This window comes from Bubalus bubalis, chromosome 8 (genome assembly GCF_019923935.1).
Source record: "Bubalus bubalis isolate 160015118507 breed Murrah chromosome 8, NDDB_SH_1, whole genome shotgun sequence".
Taxonomy (NCBI): Eukaryota; Metazoa; Chordata; class Mammalia; order Artiodactyla; family Bovidae; genus Bubalus; species Bubalus bubalis.
This window is the reverse complement of record NC_059164.1, coordinates 106,206,690-106,224,227: the sequence shown is the minus strand read 5'-3', so window position 1 is coordinate 106,224,227 and position 17,538 is coordinate 106,206,690. Positions and strand designations below refer to the sequence as shown.

The window sequence follows — 17,538 nt, the reverse complement described above, 5'->3', positions numbered from 1 at the left end:
AAAAAGACACCTTTATCATTCTCAATGCTTAGACAAAGTAATGTCTTTGCTTAGCATATTAAAAAACAGAGATATTACTTTGCTGACAAAGGTCCATATAGTCAAAGCTATGACTTTCCCAGTAGTCATATATGGATGTGAGAGTTGGACCATATAGCAGTCTGAACATTGAAGAATCAATGCTTTCGAATTGCGGTAGTATAGAAGACTCTTGAGAGTCCCTTGGACAGTAAGGAGATCAAACCAGTGAATCCTAAAGGAAATCAACCCTGAATATTCATTGGAAGGACTGATGCTGAAGCTAAAGCTCCAATACTTTGGCCACCTGATGAGAAGATCTGACTCATTGGAAAATACCTTGATGCTGGGAAAGACTGAGGGCAGGAGGAGAAGGGGACGCCAGAGGATGAGATGGTTGGATGGCATCACCGACTCAATGGACATGAGTTTGAGCAATCTCCAAGAGCTGGTGAAGGACTGGGAAGCCTGGCATGCTGCAGTTCATGGGATCACAAAGAGTTGGACGTGATTGAGTGCCTGAACAACAGAGATTTGGTCAATCATGACTATGTAATGAAGTCTCCATAAAAACCCCATTTTCTGAGAGCTTCTACATTGGGCTTCCTTGATAGCTCAGTTGGTAAAGAATCTGCCTCCAATGCAGGAGACCCTGGTTCGATTCCTGGGTCAGGAAGATCTACTGGAGAATGGATAGGCTACCCACTCCAGTTTTCTTGGGCTTCCCTTGTGGCTCAGCTGGTAAAGAATCTGCCTGCAATGCGGGAGACCTAAGTTTGATCCCTGGGTTGGGAAGATCCCCTGGAGAAGGGAAAGGCTACCCACTCCAGTATTCTGGCCTGGAAAATTCCATGGACTTTATAGTTCATGGGGTTGCAAAGAGTCGGGCACAACTGAGGGACTTTCACTTCATTCTACATCGGGAAGCTGGGAGGCTTCCACCTGCCTTTGGGCTGGTTCCCAAGCTCTGTGAGGACAAAAGCTTGTTCAGGACTTTGTCCTATGTATCTCTTCATCTGGCTTTTGAATCATATCCTCTAATATACTTTTATAATAAATTGGCAATCTAGTAAGTAAACAGATTTTATTGAGTTCTGTGAGCTGTTCTAGCAAATTAATCAAACCCAAAGAGGGGGTCATGGGTTATATAACCAGTCTGTCAGAAGAATCAGTGACAACCTGGACTTGCAGCTAGCGTCTGAAGTGGAGGGTGGTCTTACATATGGAATGTGATGCTATTTCTGGGTAGTGTTAGAATTGAGTTGAATTCTTGGACACCTTGCTGGCATCTGAAAATTGCCGGTTGGTGTAGGAAGCTTACACACACACACACACACACACACACACACTCAGTGGAATTTGGTCCATAAACTGATTTTCAGCCCCAAACTAGAAACAACCAAAATGTCCTTCAATGGGTTAAACAAACTGGCACATCCATACCAAGGAACATGATGACTTGGCAGTAAAAAGAACAAACTACAAACTACAGATACATAAAACACCATGGGTGGATCTCAGGGAGTCAGGCTAAATGAAAACAAGCCATTCTGATTCCATTCATACAGCCCTTGTAAAACAAGAACTATATGAGCAGATTAGTGGTTTCCAGGGGTTAGGGAAGTGGGGAGATACAGAGGTAGCTGTAGCTATGAAAAGCGCATTGAGGGATCCTTAAGTTTGGAAGCATTCAGTATCTAGACTAGACTGTGGTGTGGTCACACGGATCTGCATGCATGCTAAGTCACTTCAGTCATATCTGACTCTGCGACCCCATGGACTGTAGTCCACCAGGCTGCTCTGTCCATAGGATTCTACAGGCAAGAATACTGGAGAGGGTTGCCATGTTCTTCTCCAGCACATGTGCCTACAGGTGATAAAATTATATGGAACTAAACACAGACACAGAAATGAGTGCATGCAAAACTGGTGGAATCTGAATGAGGTTGATGGACTGTAACAATGCTAGTTTTCTGGTTGTATTATTGTTCCGGATATGCCAGATGTTGCCATTGGGGAAACTGGATGAAGGGTATATGGAATCTCTGTATTATGCCTGACATTTGGGTTAAAAGACATGGGCATTTTTAAAAAAACTTTTTATTTTGTATTGGAGTATAGCTGATTAACAAACAATATTGTGATAGCATCAGCTGAACAGGGAAGGGCCTCGGCCATACATGTACCTATATCCATTCTCCCCCAACTCCCCTCCCAGACATAGGCATTTCTGGAAGCATATACAGAAAAGTGGAAAGTAGGAAAGGGGACTTCACTTTTCACAGTAAATAGTTTTCTGGGTGTTTTTGTTTTACCACATGCATGCCATACTTTGTTGTTTTTAATTACCACTTGTATTTTGGTTCTATAAACAAAATATCCCTTTTAAGAACTTTACCTAAAAACGTTGCATTTTGGAAGCATACCACTATTTAGTAAGCTTGGAATTTGAATTGCAACACAAGGAAGTGGTTCAGTATTTAATTCTGAGCACTGACCTAATTGCAAATTTTGTATGTCAACCGTTGATCAGATGTGGAAAGAAGTAACTAGGTATGAAACTGCTTCAATTAGAAGTGTTCCTTTATTGGGGAAAAAAAAAATAGGTGCATTTGGAGACTTTTCCTTTTCTCCCTGTGATAGTTATTTCACTTGTTAACTGCGCTAACAGATTGCTATGAGTTGACTCATTGGAAAAGACCCTAATGCTGGGAGGGACTGGGGGCAGGAGAAGGGGACAACAGAGGATGAGATGGCTGGATGGCATCATCGACTCAATGCACATGAGTTTGGGTGAACTCTGGGAGTTGGTGATGGACGGGGAGGCCTGGCGTGCTGCGATTCATGGGGTCGCAAAGAGTCGGATACGACTGAGCGACTGAACTGAACTGAACTGAACAGATCGCCAACTCAGTGGACATGAGTTTGAGGAAACTCTGAGTGACAGTGAAGGGCAGGGAAGCCTGGCGTGCTGTAGTCCACTGGGTGGCAAAGAGTCAGACACAATTTAGCGACTGAACAACAACAGATGCCAGAGAGCTGATAAAACATAATTTCTGGGTGTGCCTGTGAGAGTGTTTCCAGAAGAGATTAGTTTGACCAGTGCTGGCTCACATGATTATGGGAGCTGAGAAATCCCATAGTCTGCCATCTGCAGACTGGAGGCCCAGGAAAGGTGGTGGGGTCAGTTCCAGTCTAAGTTCAAAGGCCTGAGAGTCCAAGTGCAATATCCTATTGATCCTGTTTTTATTCTCTGACAACCTTCACTAATACAATCAATTTTTATTCTATTTGCCATAAATTCAGACATTGTAATCTAGATCACATGTGAAAGGATTAGTCTAGAAATTGTCTCATTCCTTCCGAGAAGATTAAATTCGGCTGTTGGATTAGAAAAATAGGATTCTAGACCCTTTGAAGGAGGAGTGGCCAGGGCTGCAAAATCTACCTCTAAAAAGAGATTATCCTACATTACACTGAGATAAGATTTAGGATTAAGTTAAGCAATTGATGCTTCCCAGGTGGCTCAGTGGGAAAGAATCTGCCTGCAATACAGAAGCTACAAGAGATGTGGGTTTGATCCCTGGGTCAGGAAGATCCCCTGGAGGAGGATATGGCAATCCACTCCAGTATTTTTACCAGAGTAGTCAATGGACGTAATCCCATGGACAGAAGAGCCTGGTGGGCTACAGTCCATGAGGTCGCAGTCAGACTCGACTGAGCATTCAGCATTAAGCAACTGATACAAATTTAGAAAACAATGAGAAGGGTACACAATTGTATACAAATGTGAATCTATAAATTCTTGAAGTTTTTTTTTCTTTTACTGGAATAAACAATCTTTTAAAAAACTACAAATAAGGGGGCTTCCCTGGTGGTTTCAGTTCAGTTCAGTTCAGTTGCTCAGTCCTGTCTGACTCTTTGCAACCCCATGGACTGCAGCATGCCAGGCCTCCCTGTCCATCACCAACTCCCAGAGCTTACTCAGACTCATGTCCATTGAGTTGGTGATGCCATCCAACCATCTCATCTTCTGTCATCCCTTTCTCTGCCTTCAATCTTCCCCAGCATCAGGGTCTTTTCAAATGAGTTAGTTCTTTGCATCAGGTGGCCAAAGTATTGGAGTTTCAGCTTCAGCATCAGTCCTACCAATGAATACTCAGGACTGAGCTCCTTTAGGATGGACTGGTTGGATCTCCTTGTGGTCCAAGGGACTCCCAAGAGTCTTCTCCAACACCACAGTTCAAAAGCATCAATTCTTCAGCGCTCAGCTTTCTTTATAGTCCAACTCTTACATCCATACATGATGACTGGAAAAACCATAGCCTTGACCAGATGGACCTTTGTTAGCAAAGTAATGTCTCTGCTTTTTAATATGCTGTCTAGGTTGGTCATAACTTTCCTTCCAAGGAGTAAGGGTCTTAATTTCATGGCTGCTGTCACCATCCCTGGTGGTTTAGTGGTTAGGAATCCACCTGCCAATGCAGGGGACACGAGTTCAATCCCTGGCTGGGGAAGATCACAAATGCTGTGGAGCAACTGAGCCTGTGTGCCACGGCTGCTAGCCAGAGCTCTAGAGCCTGTGAGCCCCATCTGCTGAATCCCACGCATCTAGAGCCCATACTCTGCAATAAGAGAAGCCATGGCAATGAGAATCCTGCATATCCCTACAAAGAGTGGCCTCCTATTGCAGCAACGAAGGCCCAGCTCAGGCAAAAATAAATAAATGAATCTTCTAAAAACGTATACAAATAAAATGGAAACATTTTTATATATTTTATTGCAGATTAATAGTTCAGATTTATTCCATATTAATGTCCTCTGTAATATATCTTTATGCAAGACATAATTGACATACTATGCAGTTTCATCATTTTTTCCAATCAATATTATATCCTAAGAATTTCCAAAGTTCTGGTAAGTTGCTAAAATTATTCAAAAATCCTCCTGGTGGACATTTATTTGATACAACAAGCAGTGGTGAGACAAGCATCTTTATTCACAAAGCTTTGTCTCTACTCACCCTCAACATGTATGAGAACTTCAATATAGTTGATTATATTTAACTTCAATATATGGAAAGTTCCATTTAAAAAAAATTTTAAGTTTTACTCTTTGGCCACCGCATTTGGCATGTTGCATTTTAGTTCCCCAACCAGGGATTGAACCTCCACCCACTGTGTTGGGAGTTCAGAGTCTTAACCACTGGACTTTCAGGGAAGCCCCTCTTTTTTGTTTTAATTTGCCCTTATGGCTCTCATATTTTTATTTTGCATTAGTTGCACATTGTCACAGGTCTCCTTTGGAGAAACAGAGTGCTTATTTGGGGATATACTTGTGACATTACATTACAGGTATGCATGGTCAGGATGAGTTGAAGTCCTGGAGTGTGCTGGAATAATGGAAAAAAGAGAGGAGGAAGACTGAAAGTGATGGGAGAAAAGAGGGGAACATGGGATAGGAGATGAGGAAGCCAGAAATACGAGATGAGAAGACAACAAAGGGAAGAGGCATCTAAACTCCAAAAGCCCTCTGAGCCATGGAAGTCACCACACAGGCATCCAAGTGTGGTTTCAGCATCCGAAGAGTCTTCTCAAAGAAGTCCAGACCCTACTGAAACACAAGGCATTCTGATGATCTCACAGTGTGCATAGAAAGAGTAGGGGTTCTCAGTGATTAACTGGAGGGAGTGGGAAAGCTATAGGTTTGTTGGGGAGGGAACAGGGATCATAGTGGGCCAGGGAGAGAGGCCTGGCCTTTCCTTGGGATCTGCTTTGTGGGCGAGGGGAAGGCACCCCGAGGGGATGAGCAACTTCTTCAGGCCCTGGTAGCTCTGGCCAGTCTCCTGGCACGGCCTCTCCAAGCCCCTGCTGGTCAGAGTAGCCGGACCCCATTTAAACATCTGGATGCAAGCTCAGCCATGCTGGGGTTCTCGCTAGCCTCCACTTCCCTGGGCTTGCAGCCCCAGCCTGTGTCTCATGCACCATGGCTGGTCAGAAGACAGTGCCCAACCGGTTAGTTGCAGAATCCATCTGGCTTAGCTTTCTGTCTCTGACAGACTTAAGAAGCTTCTGTAGAAGAGAAAGAGGGACTATTTCCTGCTCCCTTCACATAAGCTGCCCCAAAGTGGGGCAGAGGGCTGGGGGCACACAAAGAACTGTTCTTCTCAAACACCTAGAGTGGCCAGGATGTGGCTGTAGGAACAAGAACAGATAAACACCAGGGAGGACACAGACTGAGAAATATGATGCCTAATGGCATTAGGTTTATTCTGTGGAAAGCAGAGTTGGAGATTCTCAGAGGCACTTGGTGAGACTAACGGCAGATGGTGTATTATCCTGCCCGCCGCCCCCCGCCCCCAGCACACTCCAGGGCCGGACAAGAACCTCTATCAGATAGGAAACCAGAATCCCAGGGCCCCACAGTGGAGGAGGACTAAGCAGATGGTCTGCTTTTTAATACCAATCGTCTTGCTTCCTCTGGGCTTTGGGCTTAAAGTTTGGCGTTTACAGCTGGAGGCACAGGGCCCATCCACTTTTCTCCTGAATAGAAAAGATCATGAGTCAGAGGGTCCACAAGCCCTTAGGGATTCTCTCCAGGAAGAGCTCCTGGGTGCTGGGTCTGGAAGGCTTCCTTCTCTCCTGCAGAAGAAGGTGGCCACTCCCCACTCCATCTCAAGCACACCTACCTCTGTATGAGGTTCCATTATTGGAAGTGCCTAGAACATTTTTTTTTTTTTTTTTATTCTTGAATCCATCCTTCTGGGCAACTGATATAATGCAGGGGTGGGCTCAAGGGCAGGTCAGTATGAACGTGTAACTTACCCAGCAGGTGCGCCAGCAGCTCCATTCGGTCGGAGCCAAAGAGCATGTGGGTTTCATCATGCAGGTGGGCCACAGTGACGGGCAGCCCAAAAGCCTGGAGAAGTAACAGGGCAGAAGGGCGATGGAGCAGGTGGTGGTTTCAGGGCTGCGGTTGAAGGCTGCAAGTCAATACTGGTCTGAGGTCATAGACACAAAGTAGCCAGAGGTATTTGATGAGAGGTTCCAGGGTTCTAAGGAGAGTTTTCTGTCTCCTCTCTCACCATCTAGCGCTCTCCCTCCTTTCTTTGGGCCCAGGGAAAGGAAGGAAGAGGATGAGGGTGATCTTGGAGATTTCGGAGGACTCACAGTTGGGGAGTAACTTTTGCTCAGGAGCTTGGGAACCTGGTCAAGATTCTCTGTCTCAGCACAGGGTTGGGGACAGAATTGCTCACACCATATTTGCAGGCTGCCTCAGTGGTCTCCTTGAGCTGGTTCTTCACTTGTGGTGTTGAGACCTTTTCTAGAAGTTCCTGGGCTTGTTCCATGGACATGCCAGCCTTCTCTGCAGCCTGAAGGGATGTGGTAGGGAAAATAAGTGTGTCTGCATTAGCGCAGGTGGGAATATCAGGAGAAAACTGTGGTCATTTTATTTTCTGCCCCCGCATTATCCACAGCACTTTTACCTACACATGAGTGGAGGTCTATCTTTGCCAAGAAGGGCTATGTTTTTTGCCTTCAAAATCATGAGATTGGTAGAAAGAGTGGGTGGCAAAGAGGCATAAATGTAGAAATTTAACGCCAGAGGAATTGATACTTTTGAACTGTGGTGTTGGAGAAGACTCTTGAGAGTCCCTTGGACTGCAAGGAGATCCAACCAGTCCATTCTGAAGGAGATCAGCCCTGGGTATTCTTTGGAAGGAATGATGCTAAAACTGAAGCTCCAGTACTTTGGCCACCTCATGCGAAGAGTTGACTCATTGGAAAAGACTCTGATGCTGGGAGGGATTGGGGGCAGGAAGAGACGGGAACACCAGAGGATGAGATGGCTGAATGGCATCACTGACTCGATGGACGTGAGTTTGAGTGAACTCCGGGAGATGGTGATGGACAGGGTTCATGGGGTCGCAAAGAGTCGGACACAACTGAGCGACTGAACTGAACTGAATGCCAGAGGGCATCTTGAGAGGCCAGCTTCCAAACCACTTCATTAACAGGTCAGGAAAGACTTCCTTGGTGGTCCAGTGGTTGAAGACTCTGTGCTCCCAGTGCAGGGGGCCTGGGTTCAATCTCAGGTCAGGGAACCAGAACCCATATGCTGCAACTAAGAGTTCACGTGTCACAACTAAGACCTGGTGCAGCCAAATAAATAAACATTAAAAAAGCCGAAACAAAACAGGCAGGGGGCCTCCAGTCCAGAAACGGTGCGTATTTTGGTCAGTGTTGAAGAGCTTGGGAGTAGCAGAGCCGATGCTAGAATCCAAGTCCCCTGACATTAAGCTGGGGGCTCGTGCCTTCCTACTTCTCAGAATTCCTGAGTCCAAGGGCTGGGCTCTAATTCCCATAGAATTTCCTGAGGACTCTGGACAGGGCACATGGCTGCAGCCACCAGTGTCTGGCTTCAAGAGAATGTTAAAGGTTTCACTTTGGGGTTTGCTGGGATCAGTGATTCTCAACTTTGGCTGCACATTAATAGAATATCCTGGGGGAGCTTTTTTGAAAATCTCAGTTTGGATGTCATCCTCGAGAACAAATTACATGGGAATTTCTGGGTGGTGGTGTCCGGGTGCTGCAAGTGATTTTAATACACAGCTGGGGTTGACAAGTATTGCAACCTGATCCCCTTGACCTGGAGTGGGAAATATGAAGTCAGGCATGACTTCTTGTCTTTGACCCGGTTACATCAGAGAAGTGTATTTTGGCCAAGTGCTCAACAACAGGGAACTGGTTCAGTAAACAAGTACACCCACTGAATGGAATGCTATGTGGAACCTAACAATTATTCTCTGCAACAGTTTTAAATGACATGGGAAATGATTATTAAATATTAAGTGAAAAAGCAAGCCAATGCATAGACTTTGCAGGAATGAAAACTCAGGAGGATATACTGGCCATGCTTTACACATTTAACTTTTTTTGTGACTTGTCATTTTATATATTACATTTGAATATGCTTCAGCTATCTTTTGTAAACTTAAAGTGAAAGTGAAAGTCACTCAGTCATGTCCGACACTTTGCGACTCCATGGATTACAGTCTATGGAATTCTCTAAGCCAGAATACTGGAGTGGGTAGCCTTTCCCTTCTCCAGGAGATCTTCCCAACCCAGGAATTGAACCCAGGTCTCCTGCATTGCAGGCGGTTTCTTTATCAGCTGAGCCACAAGGGAAACCCTTGTGGCTTAAGGGGGGAAAAAACTTATGGGGAAAAAATGTGGTGTTGAATTTCCTGATTTAATCCTGAAGAAAAACTTTTTTATATCTAAATATGGCTGGCACACATTTTGACATTTGGAGCTATTTCCACTTTTCTCACTCGGACTTTCTGAATACCTTTGGCTTGAGTCAGTTATCTCTCTTTGTCTTTTCAAAGCCTGTTTTTTATGTCTCTTAGATGTGACAGTGAGGTTTGTGTTGCAGTTTTTAGGGCCAAGACTTGCCACTACTTCAAGTCTCCCCATCTGCAGGCACCCACATGTACCACCTCTCTCCTACTGACTTCTTTCATCAAATACATGTTTCCTTTTTCACTCATGATACATTCTTTCGAGAATCTTAGTTCCAACTGTTTAGTAATTTGGCCTCTCAAACATCCTTTCTCCCCCGGTAACTATGACCTCTTCCACCCAATAATAAACAATGTCCTCTCTGCCCCCAGAGGTCAACTGTCCTCAGATTCCCCAGGAGAGGAGTGGGAACACTCACAGCCAGGATGCTCGGGGGCTCCGTGATGTCTTCATCCTGGGAAGAGGACAGTCAGTACGAGAGGCTGGCATGGTGAGGGGTGAGATGGAGGCCAGTGAACCAGGTCAGTGAACAAGGAGGAGGGCAGGACCTGGGACTCTAGGCCTAGAGGAGGGTCACCAAGTCATCCTGGGTCTCCCTGAAAGTGGGTGCCCAGAGCCCAACCCTCACCCGTGACCAGACGCGCATCCACAGTTCTCTGGACACTTTCTCCAGTAGCTCCGGGTGCTCCATCTTCACCGCAGTGAGGAAGCGCATGGCTGTCAAACTTCCTGTGGGGCAGAGGCACTCGGAGGGGGGCCTCCTCTAGCTTGTTTCCCATGAAGACCAGGTTTTTCCTCCTTCTCATCTCCCCCCCAGCCCCCCACCCACCAGTGCTCCATCGCCCTCAGCCTTCCATTTGCATTTCTGATCACTGATCCATCCTGCTCTCCCTCCCCTTCTGTCTCTACAACCTTCTGCATGATCAGCTCTGATGCTGAGCTTTCCCAAAGTTTCCTTCACTTAACGAAATCAACGGAACCCCTCCTTTCTGGCCCTGCAATCTCCAAATCCACTGCTGAAACCTTATGCTCCATCCATATCCCACTCTCTTCACCTTTCTTAAGGATCACAGAGAAGAAATCCTTGGGGAAGTGGATGGGAACCTGGTGATGCTGGCTCAGGAGCCTAACGTCACTTCTCAAGTATACGGCTTTGCGGGGAAGCATAGCTGGCGGCTGGTTTCCTGCAAGGGGAAAGTTGGGCTTACTGATGAGAGATCACTTGAGGGTCCCAGACCGGGGACGCACCTACCTGGGTTTCAGGCAGCAGGCATATTACTAGCTGCTGCCGCCAATAAGGAGACCCAGTGGAAGGGCCGCATCCCTGGACGTTTGAAATTAGCCTTCCCTCAAATCCCCGCCAAAAACGCTGCTGCCTTCGTACCGCTGTCTCTCATGATCCCTCCAATTAACGTCGGCTGCAGCTGCAGGCTGATGTTCCAGATATTCTTATATCGGCACAGGACCTGGGGAGGGGCGGAGACGGAGAGTGAAGAGGGCTGAGGGAGAGAAGGGTGTTTCATGGCACTGATCAGCCGGGCTATAGGCTCGAAGAAAGGGTTAGGAGGACACCCTAAATCTGGTTTGAAAGGGCAAAACTCTCTCAATTCCTAGTTATCGATTCCAGGATCTCTGCTCCTGTGGACAGTTTTTATCTGTTCTGCACCCCATCCCCCAAAGCTGACATCGGAGGGCTTATATTCTGGATTCTTTGGAGCTGCTCATCTTCCAAGCCAGTGTGGGAAACCCCAACCTTAAGACATAAAGGTTCCACCTGGAGCCAGCGATCATATCCCGTTTATCAACAAAGTGACCTTCAGCCCTGGCTCTCTACCTGCTTGCCCGAAACCGCGTAGGGCACTGCCAGGAAATTCACGAGACCGAGGTCCCCGCGCTCTTTCCTGACCCCTCCCTCTGCCTCTGTCTCCCCAAGCCCCGGGCGAAGCTGCTTCCCCGGCGTCACCTCGAAGGCCAGCCAGGAGTAGGGGGACAGGACATCGTAGAACAGCTCGAGCGTTCGGGGAACGGGCCGCATGCTGCAGACGCGCGATCGCGAAGCGAACTCAGCCCCCGGAAGCCCGCGGCGCCAGCGTCCTTCCTGCAGCGCGCGGCGGCCCCGCCCCCGCTCCCCGCCTCCGAGGAGGACCGCCCGCGACCCACCCGGGCCGCGCCTCCTCCCGGGGGAACCCGCCCCCGGGACAGAGTCCGGTGGGCGGTTAGTGTGTGCGTGGGTTCCCTGAGGGCACCCGTGGGGGGCGAGGGTGGGGGGGGTCCCCTGGGGAGCTCGCAGGTGTGCTCACCTGCTGTGCTCGGGGGGATGGGGGGCGTGGCTACCCTGCCCTGGGGAGGAGTGTGGGGCAAAGGGGCGAGGTGTGAAATGCTCGCCTCTACTCTTAGCTGTGCACCTCTGGCAAGCCTGTTGACTTCTCTGAACTAGAGAAGGCTTGTTACTGACCGGAGTTCTTGGCCTCCTTCGAACTTCTGCGTGGGAGCGTGCGATTCTTTGTGACCCCATGGACTGTAGCCTATCAGGCTTCAATGTCCGTGGGATTTCGCAGGCAGGAATACTGGAGTGGGTTGCCATTTCCTACTCCAGGGGATCTTCCCCGCCCAGGGATGGAGCCGCCTCTTTGGTCTCCTGCAGTGGCAGGCGGTTCTTGACTACTGGTGCTTCTTATGCAATAGAAATGGATCAGAGGCCTGATAAAAAAATTCAGGAAAGGCGTTATTGGGTCTCCTGCTGGCGGGGTGGGGGGAGGGGGTGTTCCAGAACAAAACATAGGTTCCCTTGCTCACTTCCCAAGTGTGCCCCCCCCCCCCCCGCCCACCGCCCCCAACACACACACACCAAGCTGGCTCCTTATATGGGGTGAAGTAGGGATGTGAAGAAAGCTGAGCGCCGAAGAATTGATGCTTTTGAACTGTGGTGTTGGAGAAGACTCTTGAGAGTCCCTTGGACTGCAAGGAGATCCAACCAGTCCATTCTAAAGATCAGCCCTGGGATTTCTTTGGAAGGAATGATGCTGAAGCTGAAACTCCAGTACTTTGGCCACCTCATGGGAAGAGTTGACTCATTGGAAAAGACTCTGATGCTGGGAGGGATTGGGGGCAGGAGGAGAAGGGGACGACAGAGGATGAGATGGATGGATGGCATCAGTGACTCGATGGACGTGAGTCTGAGTGAACTCCGGGAGTTGGTGATGGACAGGGAGGCCTGGCGTGCTGCAATTCATGGGGTCGCAAAGAGTCGGACACAACTGAGCGACTGAACTGAACTGAGGGATGTATCCAGGGATCAGGGCGGAGGGGTAGCGTAGGTGGTTTGTCCACCCTTTAGGTGGTGTTGTGTGCAGGGGGCATGCTCAGACTCGACTCTTGGTTCCAAACTCCAGCTTTTGCTCCAGGCCCTTTAGAAGTGGCAGTTGGGTTTTTTTGGTCTCTTTGTATCTTTTGTCAGAATTTGCCCTGTGCATACATGCAGTTATGTTTAGTTCCATATAGTTTCTTTGTATTTTTTGCTCCAGGAGAGGTGTGTCCAAGTGCAAGCATTGCAGCACTTCAGTGAACGATTCCAGGTCCCAGCCTGTCTCATCCTCGTCTCTGGTAAAAACAAAACACTTAATACAATTACATAAAATTAAAAAAAAAAAAAATCTGGCAAAATCCAGCCAGTCAAAAAATGACTGGGAAAAATATTTGGGTTCGTTTTGCAGTCAAAAAGCTAGTTATCCTAGTGTATAAAGAGTTGAAAAAAATCAACAAAGAACAGAAGTTCATGGGAAAGCAGGCAAATCATATGAACAGAGCTTTCACAGAAATGGACAAATAGATGGCTCTCAAACACAAACCTGCATGTCTACATGAAAATTGCAAGTTAAAATTACACTATGCTATGTTTTCATCTATCAAGTTGGCAGTGATCAAAAAGGCTTATGACTCAGGGTGTTGGCAGGGATCTGTGGAAAACCATTGTCTTATGTAAGTGGTGGGAGTGTAAGTCAGTTCAGCAGTACCTTTCTGTTTTAAACATGCACACACCCTTTGACCTAGTAATTCCCTTTTTAAGAATTTATACTATAAACATGTTTACTTACATGCAATGTAATGAGCTGTGAGGTTATTTATTACAGCATTGTTTATAGTAACAAAGATTGGAAAACTACCTAAATGTTCATCCATACGGGGCTAATTCATTAAACCAATATTTATAATATTTTCAACTACAAAAGAATTTGGAAATTCTTTGCGTGTTAATATTGGAAGATATACTATATATTAAAAAGGGAAAAACTAGGTGTAAAACAAGCAAATAATTTATCTTTTTTTTGAAGGGTGTAAATAATCTCTAGGTCTGTGAATATACCATACACACATATATGTTCATTGATACTGACAGAAAAAAACCCGATAAAACCAGTTGCTTTTGAGGAGGGAAGCTAGGTGCCTGGGAGCAGGGCAAGGGGAGAGTTTTTGTTGTATCTGATGTAGTTTTTGTTGTAGCTAATGTTTAACACTTTTTGATTTTTGACCCATGTGAGTATATTATCTACCCCCAAAGGAAGACAATCAGGAAAGAAGGACAGAGCGATGGAGTCAGGAAGAAAAATTTAAAAAAGGAAGGAATTTGCCTTTAGGAACTTGTACTGGCCGAAGAGGGGAGATTTATTTATATGATTTATGAGCATTTGTATATTTTATTTTGATTTAAGGAAAATGTCAATTAGGAAGGCCATTGTATTTGCCAAGATACAACAGAGTATTTACATCACTGGTTCTCAGTGCCCAACATTTTCCTAAGGATTTGCCAAGGATGATGTGAAATTCTGTGTGCTAGCTTCCACACATAAGAAACCACATCCAAATGCAAGAGACTCAAGTTGACATTATTGTGGTTCTAATCTTGGCTATGCTGTACTATATTAAAAGAAGTAGATCTTGGCAAACTGGGTATTTTCAACATGATTTAATAACAAATTTAGTTGGAACATCTTGCAGGTCATCAGGACAAACCAGTGTGACAACATCGTAGCTGAGAACAGCTAATATATACTGTCATTATCACTTTGTAAGTAAAATCCCTGGAGGAGGAAATGGCAACCCACTCCAGTATTCTTGCCTGGAGAATCCCATGGACAGAGGAGCCTGCTGCTGCTGCTGCTAAGTCGCTTCAGTCGTGTCCGACTCTGTGCGACCCCATAGACGGCAGCCCACCAGGCTCTGCCGTCCCTGGGATTCTCCAGGCAAGAACACTGGAGTGGGTTGCCATTGCCTTCTCCATTGTGTGAAAGTGAAAAGTGAAAGTGAAGTCTCTCAGTCGCGTCCGATTTGTAGCGACCCCATGGACTGCAGCCTACCAGGCTCCTCCATCCATGGGATTTTCTAGGCAAGAGTACTGGAGTGGCTTGCCATTGCCTTCTCCGACAGAGGAGCCTAGTGGGCTACAATGCATAAGGTGGCAAAGAGCTGGACACGCCTGAAGCAACTTAACCTGCACATACCTGCATAAAATACATACATTTTGGACATGGATAAAAGCAAAAACCAGTGGAAAAACTGAAAATATCTGTAGTAGAGATTATACATACTTTTCTTAATTTTTCAGAGTCCCTCTCAGGCTTTGATCATTTCTTTCTTCCCCCCTTCTTTCTAAAACAGCTTTATATTGAGGTACAACTAACATATGATAAATTGTACATGTGTGTGTACATGCTAAGTCACTTCAGTTGAAGTTGAAGCCCTATGGGCTGTAGCCTGCCAGGCTCCTCTGTCCATGGGGTTCTCCAGGCAAGAATACTGGAGTGGGTTACCAGGCCCTCCTCCAGGGAATCTTCCTGACCCAGGGATCGAACCCGAATCTCTTATATCTCCTGTATTGGCAGGTGGGTTCTTTACCACTAGTGCCACCTGGGAAGCCCCAAACTGCACATATTTCAAGTATAATCTTTGATGAGCTTTGACATATGCATGTACCTGTGAAACCATCACCATTGAGAGTAAATACACCTGTCACCCCCAGAATGCCTTGTGTCTCTTGGCAATTCCCCACCGCTCCCCCCACCTCTATCCTGAAATAACCAGTGGTGTCTTTCTGTCACTAGAGGTTAGTATGCAGGAATTTTTCTGTCACTGTTGGATTAGACTTTTTTTATATACATTAAATTTTCTTCATGTTTCAAAATAAATTTTAGAAGCCAGAGTCACTGTTTCCGGGTATCACAGTTGGAAAGTTGACTCTTGGAGATTAGAAAGGAGGAACTTCATTGGGGATAGACTTTATGATTGTCCCCTTTGGAAAGGAAGGGATGAGAGGGGGAGGAGAGAAAGACCCTGTGCTGTGATGCTGTCTGAACAAAGGCCCAGCCAACCTCCAAGAATTCTGAAGCTAGGATGGTCCTTCAGAGTTGCTCTTTACTTGCCATCTCCTGCCCGCTGCCCCCCAACCCTGCAATAAAGCTGTCATAGGATGTGAGCTGCCCTCAGAAGAGGGCTTGACCTTGACTGAGGTGTAGCTGTCTGCTGGCAACACCCCATGAGCTGGGGGTTGGTCATGTCTGAAAGGGAATCTGTGCAGAGCATCACAGGGCCTCTGATGTAATAATTGTGATATTTCTCCCATCCCAGGGACTTCTTTAAAAATATCATTGCTAGAGAGACCAATTTCAAATTGTGCAGGTGTGGAAATACTTTTAGAGATTTTTCTCAGAATTTGAAAGGACAATCCTTAAATTCAAGTCTAGAGAACGATTCGTTGGTTCATCGATTCACACTTCCCAGTAGTGCAGAATTTCTCAACCTCAGCACTACTGACATTTTGGACCAGACGATTCTTACTGTGTGTGTGTGTGTCGGGGGGATGTGGGGGGGTTGAGGGGTGGGGGCTGGGGGGCTGGGGGGGCAGGCTTCTCGTACACTGTAGGCTGTTTAGTAACATCCCTGACTTTTACCCACTAGATGCCAGAGGCATATTCCAACTCCAGTTGTGACAAAAGATAGGCCCAGTGAAAGAAAACAGATGAAAGGACTCCATATCGTGTGATTTCATTTATGTGAAGTTGTCAGAGAAGGCAGAAAACAGAGCAGTGGTTTCTCCTGGAGGCTGGGAGCAGAAGTGGGAACTGTCTGAAAACTGGGGCACTTTCTGAGGTCACACAACCACTAGATGTCTCCTGAGGGCTTTGAATCACCCCATTGCATGGATATACCACATGCTGTTTATCCATTCACCATTTGATGGGCATTTGGAATATTTGCAGTTGTTGGCCTTTGCAAAGAATGCTGCCAGGAATATTTACATGTTTTAGTATGAGAAAGCTTTTATTTCTCATGGGTAGATGCCTGGCAATGAAATAATTGGGTCTAACAATCAGTTTATGTTCAACTCTTTGAGAAACTGACAAAACTGTCCTCTAAAATGGCTGTTCAGGTAGGTACTATTACCACCATGGTCCCTGTTTTATTGATGGGGAAACTGAGGCATGGAGAGATTCAGAAACTTGCTTACGGTCATGAAGCTTATAAGTGGTGGAGGTGGGAATTGAACCTGTGGAAATTGGAGCTATGATTTCTAAACCCTTCAGTGGTTGAATGCCTTTCTTGGATCCAGGACCAGCTCCTTAGGACAAAATAACATTCTAGCTCCTGACCTCTGTGAACTTAACGCTAAACTGTGGTGGCCGCGTCCTGGGTTGGAAATTACTCTCAAAGAGGGCACCTGATCACCTTTCCCTGACCAGATTTCAGTTTCAACACTGCTAGAGAACTTGTTAATCAGCTCTGTCCGTGGGAACTGTGCCTGAAAGAATGTCTGTGATGTCCTTTTCCTTCTTTACTTCCAAGGTCATTCCCTAAGCACATTTCAGGCCACTCAAGTATTTTTATCTTTGTGTTCCTCCCATGAGAAAAATGAACAAACCTAGTGAGCATTTTGCAACTGGGATTTCTAAACTCTCCAGCGGTCGAGTCCCTTTCTTGGACCCAGAACCACCTCCTTAAAACAAAATAACATTCTAGCTTCTGATTCGACATGTGTGCCTGGTGGATTTTTTTATTTTTATTTTTAATGCAGCCTGTGGTAGCCAGCAGTGCACAAGTCTATGGTGGCATATGTTTGCCGACTGGCAGCCACTCAGGGCTTCCCTGATAGCTCAGTTTGTAAAGAATCCGCCTGCAATGCAGGAGACCCTGGTTCAACTTCTGGGTCGGGAAGATCTGCTGG

At 46.4% G+C, this 17,538-nt stretch overlaps 1 protein-coding gene across 4 annotated transcripts; it reads right to left on the bottom strand.

The window, feature by feature from the left end:
* Window positions 1-6,254: 6,254 nt before the first annotated feature.
* Window positions 6,255-11,467, bottom strand: GSTK1 (glutathione S-transferase kappa 1). 4 transcript variants are annotated; one of them, XM_044947000.1, is made up of 8 exons: window positions 11,158-11,458; window positions 10,708-10,789; window positions 10,379-10,507; window positions 9,952-10,052; window positions 9,742-9,777; window positions 7,274-7,390; window positions 6,843-6,936; window positions 6,255-6,560 (listed from the first exon to the last, which is right to left on the bottom strand). In XM_044947000.1, the coding sequence occupies exons 1-8, from the start codon at window positions 11,356-11,358 to the stop codon at window positions 6,511-6,513; spliced, it is 810 nt and encodes a 269-aa protein (XP_044802935.1). In that variant the 5' UTR covers window positions 11,359-11,458; the 3' UTR covers window positions 6,255-6,510. The 4 variants fall into 4 exon arrangements, 3 of the variants coding, with proteins under 3 accessions (XP_044802935.1, XP_006071939.2, XP_044802936.1); XM_006071877.3 differs by having other exon boundaries at window positions 11,287-11,450; XR_006552993.1 differs by having other exon boundaries at window positions 6,527-6,560; window positions 7,188-7,390; window positions 11,158-11,467.
* Window positions 11,468-17,538: the final 6,071 nt, after the last annotated feature.

Coding starts and splice junctions, on each gene's coding strand:
- GSTK1 (XM_044947000.1), bottom strand. CDS start 11,358: ATGCGGCCCGTTCCCCGAACGCTCGAGCTGTTCTACGATGTCCTGTCC. Junction 10,508..10,707: donor AGGGATCATGAGAGACAGCG/GTACGAAGGCAG, acceptor TTCCCCTTGCAG/GAAACCAGCCGCCAGCTATG. Junction 7,391..9,741: donor AGCCCCCGAGCATCCTGGCT/GTGAGTGTTCCC, acceptor ACATCCCTTCAG/GCTGCAGAGAAGGCTGGCAT.